The sequence below is a fragment of the Pteropus medius genome, unplaced genomic scaffold, assembly GCF_902729225.1.
Source record: "Pteropus medius unplaced genomic scaffold, Ma_sr-lr_union100, whole genome shotgun sequence".
NCBI classification, from domain to species: Eukaryota; Metazoa; Chordata; class Mammalia; order Chiroptera; family Pteropodidae; genus Pteropus; species Pteropus medius.
In genome coordinates this window covers 8,214,873-8,235,889 of record NW_024350325.1, presented here as the reverse complement: position 1 = coordinate 8,235,889, position 21,017 = coordinate 8,214,873, and the positions used below count along the sequence as shown (strand labels likewise).

The 21,017-nt window shown below is 44.0% G+C and overlaps 1 protein-coding gene across 1 annotated transcript; it reads right to left on the bottom strand.

The window, feature by feature from the left end:
- Positions 1–7,023: 7,023 nt before the first annotated feature.
- On the bottom strand, positions 7,024–10,915 carry ARL11 (ARF like GTPase 11). Its single transcript, XM_039839388.1, has 2 exons — positions 10,702–10,915; positions 7,024–10,184 (listed from the first exon to the last, which is right to left on the bottom strand). Exon 2 carries the CDS (start codon positions 9,904–9,906, stop codon positions 9,358–9,360), a length of 549 nt encoding a protein of 182 aa, XP_039695322.1. The 5' UTR covers positions 9,907–10,184; positions 10,702–10,915; the 3' UTR covers positions 7,024–9,357.
- Positions 10,916–21,017: the final 10,102 nt, after the last annotated feature.

The window sequence follows — 21,017 nt, the reverse complement described above, 5'->3', positions numbered from 1 at the left end:
ACCCCATCCTCAACTGGGCAATGCCTTCAGAGAATAAACTGACAGTATTCTGCCAGGATGCAGAAAGGCAGTTGCTTGGCCTGAGTAAAATAGCAAAGGCCTCTGAAGGATTATATCTTCATACAGACTTTTAATCAATTCGGTTTTCAGCCCCACTTTGGAGCTCCTTGATATTCCAAGTCCTGCAATCTCCTGGGATCGGTGCAGAAGGGCTTACTTATCACTGTGAGGCTGTACAGTGCATGTTCTCTCGGCTATACCTCTGCAGACATTCAAACTTGGCTGTGTGACCTGGGATAAGTTATTTAACTTCTCTGTGCTTCATCTCCAAAATCAGGGTACAAACTCTAGCATTGTCGGGGACTCTGTGAATTAATACACCCAGGCCTGTTACTTTCTCTTCTGCTTCCTTTGTCCTTGTGGTGTTTGGCCTTTTTTTTTTAATCCTTTACTGTCCCTCTAGTGAGATTGTAGAGTTACATGTATGTGTGCATTACACAACATGAAGCCACAAGTCTCAGTGACGTTCTTTCCTTGTTCCTCCTGACGACTCTCTTCAGGTACTCACACTCTGGCCTGAACTCACTGCGGCACCGCAGGCAGATCCTGGCAGTGGTGTCCAGTGTCTCAGTCAGGTCCGAAATCAGCTGCTAATTGATATCTAGAAAATGCCTTAAAATTGCCTCAGGATAAACCTGCTGGTCCATTGTTTCTTGAGCTCCATTCTGAAATACTCTGAGTCATCATCACTGGCTGAGGGGCAGAAAGGGCTGAGGGCAGGGCCATCCAGAAGCTTGTGTAAGAACCTTGTGACCCATGGCTATGTCAGACCAAAACAACCAGCGGGCTTCTGGCGCGCCGCCCAGAGCTCTTGATTCAGGGGGATCATCTATCTGATCATCCCGGAGAACTTGAACCTCTCTTCACAGTGGTCGAAGGGGGGTGCCTTTGCCAGCAACTTGCTGGAAGAGTTTGGAATGCTGTTTTAACAGAATGAATTCCCTCCCCAGGTAAGACCAGGCCGATGGAAGTTTGCGATCCTCAGTTCTGCCTGGGTGGGTCATGATGTTGTCACTCCACACTAGGGCAAACCCCACTCGAAGAATAAGATGCAATTGAGGGAAAAGTGGCTTTTCCAATCAAAGACTGAAGCTACCTTCCGGCTGGTTGTCCCTTGGAAGTCAGCACTCTCTACTGAACAGTAGTAACAAAGACCTCCGGATGCTCATTTTCTATCTGCCATTCCCCACCTGGCCCTGATCCATTCTTCCAACTTGTCTAGCGCTCTGTGCCCTGGGGGGCTGACCTCTGATGGAGACACTGAGCTGCAATGGGAGGGTGAGAGGAAGGAAGGGCCAGATTGTTAAAATTCCCTACTCAAGTGCCACACACCCAGATCTTCCCTCCTGGGCCTCCTTTCTGCACACAGCAGGTCCTTGCCGTGTGGGCAATGAGAGAGATGTGGCCCACATTCCATGTCGCCTTGAGCAAAGTTGCGAAGTTCCAACCCTTTCCCTCTTGGCAGCACCCCCATATTTCTTTTAGCTGTTCTCAACTTTCGGCTTTGCCTCCTTAACAAAAACTATCCTGAAAATTCATTCGCTTTAAAGTGCACATAACTCTCCCTGCTGCCTTTCTTCTAGGGACATTTTATTTTAAAAATTAAGGTCCAAGGGATACACCTGGAATTGCAGAATTTCGGAGAGGAGTGGAATTGAGTGTGGGATTCCATTTCCAGTCTTTTGAAATCAGTTCTCTTTATTCAGCCTGCTAGCCTTTGCAAGGAGAGGGTGCATTTAAAGTGCTTGAAGAAGATACTGACTCTGGGCTTCGAGTACTCACACTGAAAGTGCTTTGGGCTGGGAAACGAGAGGAGAAAACTGGAATAGAGATAATAATTGTAATAGGGAAGAGGCTGGAGGGTAAATGTCCAGAGTTTGAGATTTCATAAGAGCCGTCTTGAGCCCTGGACTCCCGGCCTCTCCGCCCTCTCTCTCACCAGCCATGCCGCCCAAACAGATCTGGGTCTGGAGAGTTCTGATGGTGGGAAAGGGATCTGCCAGAAAAGCATGGGCCCCCAGAACTCTTTGCTTCATTTGCATTTCTAACATGCTTTAGCAGAACTTAATATTGATAGCTGTCCTTTCTTAAAACTAGACCGTAAGTTCAAGGGCAGGGATTGTGTTTGCATCTCCTTCGTTTTTGCAGCTGTTGCACATAGCTCAGTACATAGTAGGTACTCAAAAGATACAAACTGGATGAGAAAAATTTCTCACCGAATGCTTATGAGAACTTCATGAGGTACTTCCTATTATCGTTCTCATTCTGCAGATGAGGCAGCTGGGGCTTAGTTTGGTTAAATAATTTGCCCCTGGTCACAGAGTTGGTAAAGAGTAGAGCTGGTGTTCTAGTCAGTTTTGCCTGACTTCAAGGCCGGACTCCAAGCCAGTACACTCAACTGCATTTAGACAGCACCAACCTGAGCAAAGGGTGGGTTGCATCTCCATCTTGGTAGCAATTCTCTCATGGAAGAATTTTCATAACCCTGAAAATCTTACATTTCTTTGTATCCTTTATATTCTCTCTCCTGGTTAAGCCAAAACTTAATGCCATATGAAATTGAAGTTTGTGGAATTCAAAGAAAAGGTAAAATAAAAATTGCAAAATGATATGGTGTCATGTTCATAATCCAGAGATAATTTATAATCACGACGCCTTCTTTTATTTGAAGAATCGAAGTGCTTTTATGAGAATTAATTTATTTAGGTTTGCAATTTCATGCTTGAAGTAGGCCGCAGACATATCCACATGTCCCAGGCTGCAGTGGGGAGACCAATACTCAGGTTTTAGGAACAATGCCGTTCCTCATGGAGAATGTTTAAATAGTTATAATCTGTAGCCACATCACCAAATTTCCTTGTGGGTGACTGTGTCAGAGAAGTGGAAATCAAGACAATGAGGTAAAAATAAAAGACTTCTTTCTTTCCTGTCTAAAATTGTTTAGTTTTTCCTGAGCTGTTGCTTTTACATGTGGGAAGGGAATGCAGGGGTCACTCTTTACTGCACCAAGAAACTTATCTCAGTAAATTCAGAGGCAATCACAGGTTCCCATAGCCCTGAGGGACGGAGTGCTGCAGGCCAGACAGAAATTCATCATTCCTAATTAGGTGCCTTCAGGGAACCACCTAGGATGCATTCAGGGTTCATGACATGATTTTACTAATCATGTGTGCAACTCAAAGCTTACAGAGCCAACCCTGGGGAAATAGAATTAAAAACAAATTTCCCGCTTGCCCGGAAAATCTCACTACAAAGGTAGTAGAGAAAGAAAACAGCTTTATTATTGAATAAACGTTAAACCAGAATGTGACGCCCATCGCAGGCAATCTACTGAGATTGCAAAGACAGAAAAGAGCCTCACCCGTGTCTGCAGCCAGACAACTCTGTTACCTACGTCCTCAAAATAAACAATAGCGAGTCCTCAAGTCAGAGGATTTGACAGCACCATTTGTCACACAAAGTTCATCCTAAACTCACCTGGTAATCGGGGTCTCCATCTGTTAGTTAATTGGCTTTAACCTAAAGAAATAGAAACTTCTCATATCTTTATGACAAGAGATAGGTTGTCAAGTTAGGCTCCCTCTCTCCTGCAGAGCCTGGGAGGCAGGGGCACTATCTTCCTTGATGATTACATTTCAAAGAGTTGGTTCCCAAGTCCTTGAGAGGCATTTCTGAGTCCTAAAGCTGGCAAAAGGCTTAGGCAGCTTTTAAAAAGATTTGTATTCATTTCTAAAGAGACAGAGGAAAGAAATTTTACGCATTTTCCAAAGTAAATGCTTTAAGAAAAGGGAGTGGTGAGAAATCTCTTCCCTTATTTCAACAGGAAGAATTAAGCCTCTTATTTTTAATCTGTATCTGTGCTCACAGGCCCAAGAGGTGGCAGCAAAGGTTGGCATCTCCACCTCCTGCTCACTCGGTAACTCTCCCATCTTGATCCAGGCTCTGGGACAAGTTACGCAGACCAGCATAATCTTGTCATTCCTGTCCAACTTCTAAAAACTTGTAGGAAAGCGGGGGCTGGGGCTTCTTGGAGGGAGTGTCACCCTAGCCTTGTGAGTCATGTTGGTTCTGAGGAAAGTGCCTGCCCGAGGTTGGGGATAGGGAGCTCGGGGACAAGAAGGAAAAGCAAGGTGCCAGCTCACCCACGTGCTGAGGATGGGGCCTGGCCCACTTTCGAGGACACAACAACCCCCAGCCCCAGCAGTGGGAGGCGAGTGTGTGGAACTGCAAGGATCGTAACTGAAAACCAAAACTCAGTAGGACCAAGCCAAAAACTCAACTCCTGTGGTTCCTACTTTCACCAAAGGATTGATTCCAACTGAGAGGGGAAGGAGAAAAATCTTCAAAACCAGTGAGTCAGAAAGGCAGAACCCCAACCTCATAGTCAAAAGGGTATTCAGCTCTCCAAAGTAGAACAATTCTTACTGCACACAGCGTTTGCAGGAAAAAATAAATAAAAAGAAAACTAGATACCCCTGGGGTGAAAAGAACACCATTTAAAAAACAAAACTAAATAAAACAGTAAGCATGAAATTTGTTTTTTCCTTAGCTTCCTTGTGTTGTATCTCTGTAATGCATATACATGTATACATACATATGTGTATTCAGACATGTCTATTTCTGAGCAGAAGAGCGGGATGGAAGCCACTCCATCTGCCCCCTGCCTCCCACTTTCATGTCCCTGGAGAGCTCCGGCCTGCTTTAGTGGGGAGGCAAGGGCCAAAGCTGTCGTTGAGGGCTGCCCTACCCTTTCGTTGGCATCAGGAATGGGAATGGAATTCCCAGTCGTAAGGGCTGGCCACTCTTGTTCCATGGAGAGCAAGGCTAGCTCTCTGGTGGTCTTCAGAGAAGGTTCTGAAAAAGGATGAAGCCCCATCCTCTCTCCAGAACCATCAGTGTCAAGGTGGAAACAGAAATGAGGACAGGAGCCCCAGAGTGGGCAAAGCCAGGCCTCTGCCTGGTGCAGTAGAGTGTCTTTGCCCTTGTCCCAGGCGTTGGCTCTGGGCTCTGTGCCTGCTATCACTGGCCACCTCAGGGGGTTCAACTTTTCCAAGGGCTCCACACCATACCCCACCCACCTGTGCCAGCCCCTGTGAAAGGACCCCATTCAGCAGTCCTTCTCCCACATAGACTGAAAGGTAGTTCTGAACATGACATGATCTAGAAAGAGTACGTATGACTTTTTGTTGTTTTTACTACAGAGGATTCCTGAAGTGCCATTATGACTTTCGAGCCAGTAAGCCTCTTGGTATTCTCATTTTTTATTTTTTTGTTGTTTGGATTTTATTCTAGACAGTTCAGAGGACCTGGGGACTCTCCGCCAAAACACCAGTTCAATAGCTTTCAGTTATTCATTATCTGCCCATGTATTTAATGAGCGATTCTCAGTATCTCGTATTTTCCTAGGAGGGCCTAACGGATGCAAGGATGGCCCCTCATCTTTTGGAATTTACACTGTATTTGGGGAGACCACACACCAACGTGTGGGAGCGTCCCAGTTCAGGTACAGTCAGCACCACGGGATTTCGGAGGGAGGATAAACATAGCTGGAGTGGGCAGGGAAGCCTCCTGCAGAGATGGGATCTGAGGTTCCTTAAATAGTAGACCCTCAGGAAAACATTCTAAGCCCAAGGAACAGTCTTCCATAAATTCGTGTGATAGTCGAGGAATGCTGGCATTGTTGGGGTTAGTACTACAGGTACGAGGACCTTCAGCTGACATGGAAGCTGGAAGGCACAGAGCACATGTGCAGGGGGCAGCAGAAATCCCAGGAGGGTGCCGCAGGGCTTGGCATCCTGTGGGATTCCCGTGCTCACTTCAGGCAAACATAGCGGAAGGCGGCGAGGTCGGCAAAGCTGCCCTTGGACTCTGAGGCTCTCAGACCCCACCTTCCACCCAGAGACTGTAGAGTTCACACCCTAGAACTTACCGCGGGTAATTCTATCTGCCTGATTTGACATTTGTTCCCTCCCAGCAGGAGATAGACCAGCAAACAGTGGTTGTCAGTACTAACTGGGCGTGGTTCTTATATTTTGCTTTGTTGTCCTTCCCAAGTCCTATCTGAGGGGGATGATTGATGAAAGGAGACTTTCTGGTAATTATTAAGACTAAGCGCATCTGCCTTCAAGGATCTGGGACTGCTGGCACGTACTCAGAGCTACCTGCTGGCCCTCTTGTCCACTCTGCCTCGTCTAGCGAGAAGCACACATTTGGAGCTGGGCAAGAGCCTACTACATCCTGGTGACAGAAAGGAGACCAGCCCATCTGGAAAAGGTGATTGTCAGGAGAAGGAGGAAGAATCCCCATAGCAGGATGGTGATAAAGTGTCCGTTCAGACCAGTGGTGCCAAGAGTATGTTCATCAGTCAAAAGACATCCCGGTCATCCTCTAGCCTGTCTCCCGCCTTTGGGATCCTGTCTCCACCCAAACACAGCTGCCCAGATTATCTTCCTAAGTATAGATCTCATCATAGCACCCTCCTGCCAGCACCTCAGGAAGGCTCCCTGCCACATATCAAAACAACCAGGACATTCAGCAACATGGAAGATGGAGACCCTTTCCCATTACAGAGTCATAAAAATGTTGGGTAAACTGTAACCAAAATCATCATTATCATCATCATCATAAATATTTGTTTTAATATATGCTGTCCTTGCACAAAAGAAAGAGAAATCTTCAAGTGGTGGCAATGAAGAGAGGAACAACAGCCAAAGCAGTTGGGTGTGAGCTAGGAAGCCTGGGGTCCATGCGGATCTTAGAGGAGCCCGATTTAGGCTCTAGGGACTAGGCTGGGGTAATAACACCTGTATAGGAATGGGAGATGTGCCCGTAGGCTTGCTTGGAGGAGAGAAACTTTTGACCTGAGCTCAGCAGAAAAGCAAGAGCATCAAAGCCTTAAAGGCCTGTGCCCTGACTGGGGCAGAGTCCAGATTTATACTACCTGTGAGGCCCATGAGCCCCAAGCAGAGAAATTAACATAATATTTGGTCTAAAACAATTGAAACCTCTAGGATCCTAGTAGATACTAATGTGAAGCCGCTCTGTATAGAAACCCTGTTCCCGAGAGCACATGGGAGTGACACAGAAAAAACAGATCCTACTGAAGATGAGCTCACAATAAAAAGTGACAAATCATGCGAAGAAATGAGTCTCCATGACTGAGAACTAGCAGGTGTATGCAGCAGGGTCCTTGATATCTCAAGAATTGCAGATAATGGAATAATTTGAAAGAAGCTATAAACACATTTATACCCAGCATTTCAAAAGCAGAACCCAGCAGTCTGGTCTCTGTCCCAGCCTGTTCCTCCTGTCTCCACCTTCTTAGTTCATTTCAGTCCTTCCTGTCATGTAGACCCCAAAAATCTTGATCTGTCTTCAGATTCCTGTCTCAGCTTTTCCCCTTAAAAATGGTTCTCAATGGTCTCATCTCCCTTCCTCTCCTCCATTACTGCAGTGGGCATTTAGCTGGTCTCTCCGCCTTCTCGTCCCCAGTGGCCCTCCTTCTCTTTAATCCACTCCACACCTCACTTCCACTAAGTTATCCTCCTAAATGCCAAGTCCCATGATTTCACTTTCCCAAGCCAAATTCCTGATCAGAAAAGTCCAAGCCTTCCCCATCATAGACCTTAACTTTTTTTCCAGTTTCGTTTCCTTTTATAACAGGTTACCCTCACCCCAACCTGCTATTTCTGCCACTCTGGCTTACTTATCCTTCTGACACCCTCCCTCAGGCTTCCAAGAAGTCTCCTTCTGACTGAAGGTGAATCTTAAACCTTCTAGAAGCATGATGTCGTGAAACAATGAAGACATCATTAGGGCTAGACTCCTCTGGTTTCAAATGCCAGATATGTCACTAAATCGCTCTGTGCCTCAAGCAAGTCATAACCTCTTCAAGCCTCAGTTTCTAATTATATAAGATGGGAATGATACCTACTTTGCTGAGTTGGAAGAATTAGAGATACTATACATAAAACACTGAACATAGAACCTGGCTTCAGTAAGTGTTCAAGAAACAGTTGCTGAATTGAGCTTCTATCTTTATACTTTTATGCGAGCTAGGTCCCACTGCTCCCCCAACCAGAGCTCCATGAGGCCACAGCCTTGTCTCATTTGTCTGCATCATCGCACTTTCCTGTGTCTAATACACACAGGAAGTCTTGAAACACATCAACTGACAAGTAGTGAAGAGAACTAGGCAAGCCTAACTTGATGCTGGACGGGAAGACTTTGATAGAGGGACCTAGCAGGTACCAGATGTTGGAGGGAGACTGAGGGCCAGTTTATATTCTGTCACTCCAGAGAGAGCAGAACTACTGTCAGGAGCTTAAAGGAGGTTGACGTTAGTCCAGGATAGGAAGCAACAGCCGACATTTAGAGCTGTTTGACATGAGGGCTGGTGCTGAATAGAAGTTGTATGCCATTAAAACACTCAGATTATAGGAAGTATTTACGAGTGATAATGTGGGAGATTTATTGCTGTCAAAATCCATACCTCCCGATTAGAGGGCCTGGTCCATAGCTAAAAGTTCAGTGCTTTTGCCACAAATTCAATGCTCTAGATATTTTTTGATTAAGTGAATGAATAAATGAATGAAATCAGTGATTAATCTGATCTTTATGGAAAGATATGTGTACAAGAAGGAAAAATAGAAAGGGTTTAGAAAAAGACCAACGCAGGATGACAAAAGGGCAGAGAAAGGTCAATCAGGGTCAGAGAAGAGAGGACAAGTTTGGGAAGGCCGGAACTCCTGGCTCTTCGCCCAAGGCCGAGCACCCTGCGACCTTCTAAACCCAAGATTCCCTGGGAACAGACTCGCCTGCTCAATTCTGCTCGTTGACCACTTGCTTTCAGAGTGATGGTGGCACATACGCAGGGACTGTCAGGAAAAGTCACTCATAAGACCGTGACCATGTCCAGATGATATTCTGATTTGATTTTGAAACCTCTTTCCCTCTGCAAACCTAGGCCTTAATTATTATGCTCTATTATTACAATTACTTGCTGCCCTATTATTACAAGTGCTTAGTTCGTACTTGGTAATGAGTTGAAGTTTGTTGAGGTGCTTTTTTTCCTTCAAGTATCGTTATTCAAACAATAATTGATTTTCAACATAAATACCAGTGACGATAAGTCCCAAGAAGAAAACATTCTCTCCAAGCACAGAAGGATTTCTCCTTTGATAAATCGAGCTTAAGATTCTCAAGGAACAAATGGTTCTTCCAGTTCACAGGAGCAAAGATAAGCCGCTCTGTCCGCGTGGAGCCCTCTTGCTTTCCGCGCTCGCTGCCCCACTGCGCTCACCTGGAGACACAGTGCCGTCGGGATCTCAGGAGGCCCCTTAGGCTCTGCAAGGCCTCGGGCAGCCCGGCGCCGGTGCGGGCGCTGCAGGCCCGGAGCTCCCAGCGGCGGTCCGGGAACCTCTCCAGGCCCAGCCTGTCTCTGATCTCAAGCAGCGGCAGAGCATCAGGCGCTTCCTGCTTGTTGGCCAGCACCAAGAAAGGGACGCTGGCCATGCTGGGGTTGTCCAGGACTTCCGTGAGCTCAGCCACTGCCTCGGGCAAGCGAGCTTTGTCTGTGCTATCCAGCACATACACGAGGATGTCCGTGCCTTCCAGATAGTCCTTCCAGCTGGCCCTGAGCTGAGTCTGACCCCCGACATCCCAGAGAGTCAGGGACACATGCCCTGGCGCTTCGAGAGGTTCTACATTGAAGCCAACTGTGGGCAGGGTCTCCACCAGCTGGTAGCCCTTCAGTTTGTACAGGAGCGTGGTCTTGCCAGCCAAGTCAAGGCCCATCATCACCACATGGGCTTCTGCCTTGTGACTTCGGGAATTCACAGAACCCATGGTGGCCACTGCTAACTTTGCGAGGAGAAAGGCCAGGTGCACACATCAGCCATTCCTTTTCGAAAGAGCACGCAGAGCCATGCAGGCATAGGGAAGAAGAGCTTCAACTCCAAAGGTACCAGTGTCTTTACAATGCCAGGTTTCATACGCAGGCCCGAACTCCGAAAGGCCAGGAAGTAAGGGTGTGTGAGTCACCATCAGCTGACCTATTTCTGGGAAGCCTGCTTCAGAGACGAGGATAGGGCCCGCTGAAAGATGTGGAAGGTGGGCTCACATTCCTTGGTAGTTAAAGCAAGGAGGCAAAACAAAGTTCCGGTTAGACAAACCTAGCTCAGCAGAACTGACTGAAACATGTCTTCAATTCTCACCAGTCTGTGGCTTCTAGCCTGTTTTCCTTCGGTAAGCCTAAACCCTGAGTGGAAGCTATCTTGGGCTCAGTGAGCTGAGTGAAGATGACAGGCAGCTCACAGTAACTTCTGCCTTTGGAATGCCTAACACGACCAGCACCGTGTCCTGTAAACAGTAGCTATTTATAAATACTGTTGGCCGAGGACAAACTTACCAGTCAGGGCAAAGTGGTGTCCTCCGTTGTCTTACCAAGGTCAATCATCTCTAGAACACTACTCCCAGTTTTTGAAAATTCCAAATTTTAAGTCTAAGACCAGTTCCCAATTTAGTCAGGGGAAACCTTGGCTGGGACAGGTGAAGGAGTATACTTCAGCTGCCCCCGGAGAAAAATAAGACAGCCACAGTTCATTCCTCATGCCAGGGTAGAAGAGTGAAAATTAAAGTTACCTCGGTGTTATCAGACAGTGGCCCAAAGCCCTTCCTTTGCCGCGGTCGTCCTCCATGCAGCTGCTGGTCAGTGATGTCCCAAGAGCTTGAAGAGAAGGAAGTGTAGTGACTGTAACGGGTTCTCCTTTTTCTGCTTCCTTTTCCCAGGTGGTTGGGGGCAGGGCAGGCTCCACAGCCCCTCCTTCAGCTCTTGGGCTCCCCAGCAGTCCTCCAGCTGGGGATGCACCAAAAGATACCCCCAGCTCTTCGGCTCTTGCCAGAGCCAGGCCCAGCACCAACTCCCCTTTCCCAGCATCTCAGACTCCATGCAGGAAGGAGGGTGCTATGCTCAGAGCTGTGCCCAAGTTCAGCCACTTTCAGCCCAAGTTCAGCCGCTCTCATTTGCTCTTTCTCTCATAATCCTATGACCTCCTCCTTTGTGGAGAAATCTGAAAATCAGACTTTTTCCTTCAGCTCAGGCCTCGAGGTTTTTCTGGTGCCTGGAGATTCTTTTGTTCCTTGGAACCATACAATCTTGAAAAAAATTCCTAAGTATGGTTAAAACACTCTAAAATATAGATATCTATGTTGAAGGTGAAGCATACAAACTAAAAACTTGTGTCAATGTGGTAGAACTATAGGCAATTCAACTGCTCAATTTTTTCTTGAACAGTGTCATTAGTTTTTCCCAGTAAAAATGGTACCTCCAGAAAGTATATAACTTTCTGGAGAAAATATAACTTTCAAAAAATTGTTCCAGTCAGAAGCTGTTGATTGGGTAGCTAACCGATTTGGATCTGGAGTCGCAGCAACTTGGCTCTTGGAACCAGTAATGTTTGTGCAGCACTTCCTGCTTTCTGCACCCTATTTCATTAAAATGTCAAGAACCAAGTTGAGGGGCATGATTCTCCCATTTTACAAATGAGGGAACAGTCTCAGACAAGGTAAATAATTTGCTCATGATCTTGCTGGGATTTCTAAGTCATCTCCTTCGCTTTCAACATGTGCTACTCACTGAGAAAGTGCTTTGTAATCAGCAGGCACCCTATTGTAATTGTCATTGTCAGGCTACAACAATTAGGAAGAAACAAAACACACAGTGTGTTGCGTACACCACTGCGTCGTGTTGGGGTTGATGCTGGTGTTCTGAGTGCCCGTGGTCGTAGGCTGTCGTTGTTTTGCAAGGGCCGTGGTGTGTGGTGAGAGATGGAAGCGTGATGGGAGGCAACAGGGGTGGAATTATTGTCGAAGAAAAACCAGAGCTGGATGGTAGTTAAAGCCATAAAAACAGATTTTATTCAGGACTATTGTTATGGCGCGAACGATTCTAAGACCCACAGAGCCAATTGAGATGAATTATGAGCCTTTATCAGCCGCCCGGCAACTGACTCTACCACGCACGGTTAGAGGAGATCAGCCCCGAGCTTCCAGAGGAGGCAGCTTATAAAGCCTCCCACTACATCCTTGAATAAGCAGATTACAAGAAGCAGAAGTTAGCTGTTAACGTTTTGTACAAAGATAAATGTATCCCGGAGACTCTCAGATCAAACAGGGCCTAGCAGACAGTTTTATCATCTGCATCTTGGAATGTTGTGCTTCTCCTGGGGCTGGTGCCTGGAGATACCACCTCCCTGAAACTGGAGAATTTCCACATATTTTACATATTGCAATAGGGGTAAAGAGACCTCAGTGGAGAATTGGGCTCAATTCTGAATACAACATTGGCGAGTGGGCATTTATAGCCAAGAAGCAGGATGGGGGTCCGGAGATGGAAAATTACTAAGAGGAAACATCAGGAGTTTCTCGCCAAGCTGAATAACAGGATCCTTGCTGAAGGCAGGCGGGGAGATCAGACATCTGATGAAGAATCTGATCAAATATGGAGAGTGATCAGATATCAAGGGTAAGGGTTCTGGTGAAACTGACTTAGCAGGGTTCTTGCAAAAACTGGATTTTACAAGGAAGTGCACCGGTGGGCCTCGGAAAAGTTTCAGGAGCCTAACTAAAGTTGGTCAAGTGAAGAATCTTGGTCATTATCCCAGGGCAGTCTCAAAGCAATAAAGAGCTATCTGGAGGAGAACTTGTCTTCTCACCTGTGGTGCAGGGTGCTCAGAGCAAGAAGGGACTCTGTCCTGTTTAGGCCTGGCTGATGAAGCAGTGGGGATCCCGCCAGGATTTGATTGGCAGGAGGATTGGGGCCGGTAGAGGATTAGGGTGCAGCGGGCTAAGAATAAGGTGTGCCTGGAGACTGGGGAAGTGGGGTGCTACTCTGACTGGTTCCCCAGGTCTGAGCCTCAGGGAGAATGGACAGGCAGGCAGAAGCTGAAGAAGCCACTGACTCGAGGGGCTTGGAGGCACCATACCAGGCAGCTTGGGTGCTGAGTGCCCCCAGGCGATGCAGCCAGGGAAGGAACACTCCCCCGGCCTCCTTCCCCTGGGGTTCCGGGGAAGCCCGAGGTCCCACGGGCAGGTACAGAGCATCTGGAGGCCCCTCTGCGGCACTGCCTTCCAGGGCCTAGACAGGCATTGGGAGAGGACCTGCGAGGGCTGCTAATGCCCCCGAAAGTGAAAGAGATGTTCCTGAGGGCTAAGGCCCTGTAGGAGCTGAAGAAGGTGAGAGCCAGGGAGGACGATCACTCTGAATATGACGCTAGTTGTAGCCAAGGCCGTTGTGGCCTGCGTTACCCCACCCCTTCAACTCAATGTGGAGGGAAGTTTTCCCTGGACACCCTGGGCTGCCTGGGTACTAAGTTGCTGATAAGACCCACGAAAACACTGCATCAGGCACCATTGCAGCCACATCGACTCCACATTTAGATGCAAAATTTGGCAGCTTCGTTAATGCGATTGTGCCTGAGCATTCTTATGGAAATATTCTTGTTATATTTATCTTCCTTTTATTTATTCCTTACAGTTACAGCATTATATGGCTTTTTAGTGACAGCATTATACTGATTTTCCTTCAATATTATATGGGGAAGTAGATTCTATTATTTATAATTTTTATTTCCAGAATAAAATATGAGCATTGTAAAATACTTGTTACATTAAAAAAGTGGCGAGTTGCTCTGTTTCAGGGCTCCTTCTAGAGGAGGAGATAGTTGGGTAGAGGAAAGGATGAGTAAGGGACCAGGAGTGTGGCGCTAGGTGGAATGACAATGGGGGATCCTGAACCTGGAAGACAGTCAGAGGTTTCATCTTCCTGCTCTCAGAGTCAGTGAGGTCAGCTCCTTCCAGGTAGCATGCAGTCTCATTTCTCCATGGAGCCTGGCTTCCGTCTGCATTGTATAGGCTACTTTGGAGCAGAACAGGACTTGTCAGTGTGTGCAGTGATTACATACGAACGGATGCAAGCACATGCATGAAAAAGGGCAAGTCTACTACCAAAAAGAACACAAAATTAATGATGGGTTTGAATTTTATATATGAAGATTTATGTATTATGACTTAGATCAGGCATAAGATACAGTAGATGCTAATTGCAAAGATATTATATTTATATTTATGATATATAAATATACTTACATATTTATTTTAATTTTTAATATGCTTTTAAAACATGTATCTGTAATAGCTGTGTGTCCTTCTGTGCTTTTCCTAGGCAACTGGTTTTATGAAATATTGCTGACATATTGCCTTCCACATGACACCTGAGAGAAAAGAAATCTGTTTGCCTATGCTTTCCTAGTACCCTGTAGAGTGCCACAGAACGTTTTGGTCAATGACGGACCGCATATACGAAGGTGGTTCCAATGAGGCTGTAATGGAGCTGAAAAATTTTGTTGCCTAATGACATCGTAACCGTCCTAATGTTGTAGCGTAATGCATTACTCACGTGTTTGTGGTGATGCTGGTATAAACAAAGCTACTTTCACTGCCAGTTACATAAAAGTATAGCACATACAATTAGAGTAGCAGGCTACACCATCTAGGTTTGTGTAAGTGCACTCTGTGATGTTTGCACAAGGATAAAATAGTCTAATGATGCATTTCTCAGAATGTCTCCCCGTAGTTAAGCACTACGTGACTGTACTCTGAACACAAACAAGCCTCTCACAACAGAGGGTGGATCAACAGGAAACATTCTACAAGAACTATTGATCCTGCCAATGGCATGGCGAGCTGTTTCCCTGTGTTTTCTAAGTCTCAGATTTCAGAGGTTCTTCACCTCCCTCACAGTGTCTAAGCACTGGGACGTCTTCCTGGTCTGCCTCCCCAGTCCACCTCCCCCACTGCCTGTGTGCAGTGCCCAGGGATGGGGCCCCTGCCCAGAGGTCTTCTCAGGGCGCAGAGTAGGTCAAAGTCTGTATCTTTGCTGGCCCACCTTCAGCTCGGCACTCAACTGCCTGGACTAATTTGAAATCCACCTAATGGCCTAAGTGGAGAGGAAGCGATGTCCTTTGTGTGCCCCACTATGATTGTCATCGCCGTCTGTCTCATGTTTCCTTCCTTCTGTGCCCAGAGTTTCTGCAGCCCCCTTATTTCCTGTGTTCTGCTGCACTTACTTACCATCGATTTTCCAGTTACAGTCGTCGGCCTAATTATAGCTGTGTTCCATGTGGTTGGAACCCAAGTGTACATACACTTCTGTATTCTGCCTTTTTTCATTTAAGTTTATATAGAAAATGACACTGCCTTACTCCAATACAGTCTCCAATAAAATTTTTTGTGTTGACGTCACAATTTTATTACATCAAGGAAAAAAATTATGATTTACTTTCTAAATAATGTTGAATTAACAGTTCCGTGAGTCAAGTTTTTCTCTACGTTTGGGTTATTTACATTGCCTAGATTGCCAGAGTCGGGATTTCTAGGACAGAAAAAAATGAATATCATACTGTTTTCTCAGATCTTTCAACATGTCATGTTTCGCTACAAGCTATGCTTTGATTTTACACACTGGATTTTTATATTTATTTTTTCCATTGTAAGTTGTCCTCGTCCCCAGCTCCCAGGCCCAAAGCACCCATCCCTTGAGCTCCTCAGCATTCAGAGAGGAGGTCGCAGCTGGGTGTACTGTCCCCGGACCACTGTTGTTGGGAACAGGTGCCAGGTGCCCCTGTTAAGGATTTTGGTATAATGGTTATAATGATTATGCTATCAGTAGCTACCATTTACTGAGTTCCTTTATGTTACGCATTTTATCTCATTTCCTTCTCACCATCACCCTGTCAGGAAGGTATTGTTGTTACCGTTGAGGTGACCTAAAATCCATCATTGCCCCGGTGGCACTGAGGGGTCCTCGGTTCTTTCAGCCAACGCAGTAAAGAATTCGAGATCAGCGAGATTTAGGAAAAGTAAGATTCATTGAAAGTACGTTTCAAGAAAGAAACGGGCTAAGCCAAAGAAGGCTGCAGCTTCATGGAAGTGGGGAGGTCTGTATTATATTAGGGTCGTGATGGGAGATTATGAGGATGGTGCTAGATGATTGGCACATGAGGTCGTTTTGATTGACTTTTGGCTATTATATAACTCTCTGCCTACTGTGCATGCGGTTACCCAGCATTCAGTCAATTATAGATTCATGAACTTCCGGGCAATGATGGTATAATGAGGCTAAGGTTACAGAAGGGTTAGGATAGTACTAACTGCACAGGTGCTTGTGGCCAGATCAAACCAAAGACTATTTTATGGCTTTTCACTCCTTTGTGCCTTAGGATGTAGGGGTAATTTATAACCATAAAATAGGTGTGTCAGGGAGATCCTAAGGGAGGTCTTTGGGAAGAGCCTTCATTCCCCAGTCACGTATGTCTATCTAACTACCTCACATTGTTTTCACCATTTTATAAAGAAAAAGCTGAGTCTCTAAGAGGCTAGGTAACTGTGCTTTCAGCTGCAAGTTACAGACCACTAGCTGCAAATGGCTGAAACAGTAAGGTTTTATTAACTCACATGACTACGGAGGGAGGAGGTCCCAGGTTGGTTTGGCAGCTCGGCATTGTCATCCAGGAGCCAATCTCTTTCCATGTCTCTGCTTTGACATCAGCAACTTATGGGTGCTGTTCCCTTCCCTTTGTGTAGCAACAACAAGCATCTTATCCTCACACAACTGAATTCAAAACCAGGAAGGGGAAAGGCAACTGTCTTCTTGTGTGTTTGCGTGCATGTGTGTGCATTTACTTTATCAAGAAGGAAATATTTCCCCAAAGCCTCCCAACCAATTTCTCCTTATATCTCATTATCCAGGAGAATTAAATTACTTGGTTTGGCCAGGCTGGTCCCGCCTGTGAGTATATTACTCCCACTAACCAATTGCTGAATAAAATTGCATTATTCTTAGCAAGAAGAAAAGGGGAATAGTGTTGAGTGGGCAACAATGTCTGCCACACTTCCCTACATTTCATGGTTCTGCCACACTTCCCTACATTTCATGGTTCTCTTCTCACAATACTATGTTATCTTTTCACCTTTTAACATGTGTCAACAGTTTTTGTGTGTATGCGTGTGCATATCCAGATGTCCATAATTTGGTTTATGTAGCATGGTCATCAATTCCAAAATTAAGAAATCAGAGGAAATGCTGCAGTCATTCCTGCCTGCTATCTTGCAAATGAGAGATTAGATCATTGAAGCACTTTCATAAACGATGAAGGCAGTCTGAAGAACGAGGAGATCTGGATTCCAGCCCCAGGCCTGCTACTTTCTATCTGTGTTACCATGGATAAGTAACTTAAGCTTTCTGAACCTCAATTTTCTTTGGACTTTCTAATGTTTAATAAATTCCTTTAAAAATAATTTTAAAATAAATAAGCAGACATATATACTAACATGGAAAGATCTCATAAATATATTCTTAAATGAAATAAGTTACGGACATCACAGTTATATTTAAAAAGAACCAACCAAACAAAAATAAACCATAACTATATGTGTGTGCTCCAAAATATGTAAGAATATTATAGAAAGGTAACTGCAAAAACATATATCAAACTATCGACCCTAATTACCTCTGAGGAGAGGAATAGTGATTTGGAGGGTGAATTTAGTAATTTTGCCCTGTGGATTTTTATATTGTTTGACTCTCATACAAAAAAAAAAGTATATTCATCATTACTTATATAATTTTTTAATTAAAAGAAAAGAATTGAAGTAACCACTTTCCCCATTGCTGCCCATCTAGAAAAACATAGAAGTCTTAAGTGCTAATTTCAGTGTCTAAGTGACCTTCCAACCTTCCTAATCAAGTTTTTTTTTTCCTGCCAACTAAAAATACATTATCCAGTTCAGGAAACATGGTTGATTGAGTAGCAGCTGCTGCCAAGAACCTACTTTGCATATTGAAACAACCTTGGAAGAAAAATAGCAAAAGTTCACTGTCATCAAGTCCTGTTCCGAGGCATGGCTGGTGCTCATCACACACATTTGTCTTGGCCTCCGCATCATCCTTCCTACACATTGGCTCTGGCCACTGTTTCTTTTCCCCCTTAGTGTCAAGAAACTTCCTGCAAATAGTGTAAAAGCAGAAGTTGAAGCTGCTTTACTGCAAAGCTAACAGCCTTCAGATCTTTCTTACACTATTTCTTAAAGCAAATAATCCACTGCTCTTTCCTTTTCCTATGTTTATTTGATTTGTTTTTTAGAGACAAAGAGATCTGCTGTCAAGATACTATTTATGTTCAGACAGGGAAAAAGAACACAAAGAGACAGGCACGAAAACTTCCCCCAGCTTTGCCATGTTCTTCATTTGGTTATGAAGAGATGGTGTCTCCAATAAAATGGAAACTAGAAATAGAAGAAAAGTTCTGCATTGCTATTCAGAATCTAAAACTAGACTGACTCTTGATCCATTGATTGTGACTTTTTTTCTCTCTGGAAGTTTATTAAATTTTTGTTCCTGGAATTTTGAAATTTCATAATCATGTGTCTTGCTATGAGTCTATTTTTATCCACTATGTTGGAATCTTAGTGGGTCCTTTACTCTGTCACTTCCTGCAGAAGTAAGTTACTTTCGATTCTGGAAAATCTTATTGAATTCTCTCCATTTTCTTTGTGTGCTCTCTTTCTTGAACTCCAACTATTTGGTTGCTGAACTTTGACTTATTCTCTAATTTAAAAAATATTTTGTTTTCTTTCTTAGACCTTTGCCTTTCACTCTGTTTCCTGGAAGTTTTCTTCAATGTTATCTTCCAACCCTCCCATTATGTTTTTAATTTTATTTATTATATACATATAATTTCTAAGGGCTCTTTTTTATTCTCTGAATTTTTAAAAATAGCGTACTTATTTCATATCATCTCTCTGAGGTTCCATGGAACCGAGTACAATGACAATAGGAGACCCTAAATCAGAACACACATGTCGTAACAACCAGAGGGTTCATGTTCTTATTCTTTGAGTTAGTGAAGTTTATCTCCTTCAAGGTAGCATGCAGTCAGTTTCCTAGCATGAAGCCTGCCAGCCTGCTTCTATCTGGATCCTACCTGCCACCTTGGAACATAATGCTGTTTTGTCAATGTGTGTAGTGATTACACTGGAGGTACAGAACACTCACCAACGTAGACCATATGGAGCACTATAAAACAAGTCTCAATAATTGTAAAAGAATAGGAATCACACAGAGTACATTTCTGTATGACCATAACGGAATTAAGGTAGCAATAAATAATGAAAAGATATCTGAAAAAACAACAACAACAACATATTTTTGGAAATTAAATAACATACTTCTAAATAACCCATAGATCAAAGATGAACTCACAAAAGAAATTAGAAAGTATTTTGAGCTGAATGACAATGAAAGTACAACATATCAAAATGTGTGGGCTACAGCAAAAGCACTGGGAAATTTATGCACTTAAATGCTTATATTAAAAAAGAAGAAAGATGTAAAATCAATTATCTAAATGCCAACCTTAAAGCAAAAGAAAAAAGAAAAGAAAACTAAATACAAAATAAGTAGAAAAAATAAAATAATCAAAATTAGAATGGAAATCAATTAAATGGCAAAAAGAGAGAAAATCAACACAGTTGATATTTTGAACAGATTAATAAAATCGATAAACTGATGGTAAGACTGATTAAGAAAAAAGAGATAATCATGAAGAATTTTTCTAAAAGGACGTCACTATAGATTTTACAGACATTAAAAAAATGACAAAGAAGAGAGTATGGATAATAATATGCCCATTAAAATCAACGACTTAGATGAATTGAAAAAATACTATTTATTGAATAAGCTATCACTTTTTCCTGGCTAACTTGGAGTATCACCATTACACTAACTCATATATTTACCTGGAGGTGTGGGTTTGGATGTTTCTGCCTTTTATATTATATTCCATTATTTGCTCCAACAGCAAATATTCCAGTGAACAAGTGGGGAGCCGCTTTACCTTTTCTGATCCAGCCTCAGAAGTCACACATGTTCACTTCTGCATTTTATTGGTTACAAAAAAAAACAATAAACCAACCCAGATTCAACAATAGGATATACAGACTCCACCTCTCAATGGGAGGGAGGGGTACCAAAGAATTTGTGACTACTAATAAAAAAATCCATTCTGTCTTTAGTGGTGCTTCTAATGTTTGCATTAAGTATAATATTTTCTTAGGTTTTACACAAATACCCTTTATAAATTTGAGGACCTCTCTGATTAGATTATGGGCAAATAGAAACAGCAGTTGCCATTTGTTTTTCTCATGCACAAATTAGTATAATTCATGGAGAATGGTTTTTAAGGGTAAATTTATATTGTCAGATTTGTGAAATCTGACTACACAGATGAAATTTACTACACACTACCAAATAATATCTAAATTCTAAATGTTTTTATTTTATTTTATTTTTTAATTAAGTTCATTGGTATAACATTGGTTAATACAATTATATAATTTTCAGGTGTACATTATAATTTGACGTCTGTATATTCTATTGTGGTAACACCCCTTTGCCCACTTCACCCTCCGCTCTACCCCCTATATTTGACCCCCTTTACCCCATTTACCTTCCCTCTCCTCCCACCTCACTCACTAGTAACCACTAGTCTATAGTCCTCAAATCTACTAATCCATAGTCCATGTCCATGAGTCTCTGTTTGTTTGTCCTGCTCATTTGTTGCTTTTAGGTTTATATCCCACATACAAGTGATATCATGTGATTTTCAGCTTTTTCTGTTTGGCTTATTTCATTCAGCATGATTTTTCCCCCTCTTTAATACCACCCACCCCCCCCCCACTTCCACCCCTGACCTGGATGTTGCCATTTCCCCATAAGAACTGGATCTCTGAAGGTGGGGCCTCTTCTCTCACACACTCGAGGCCTACACCTGGGGCCTGGTGCACCCAGGGCATGGTCAGTGGCTCCACCTGGGCGCAAACCCAGGATTTTCTGCATATAA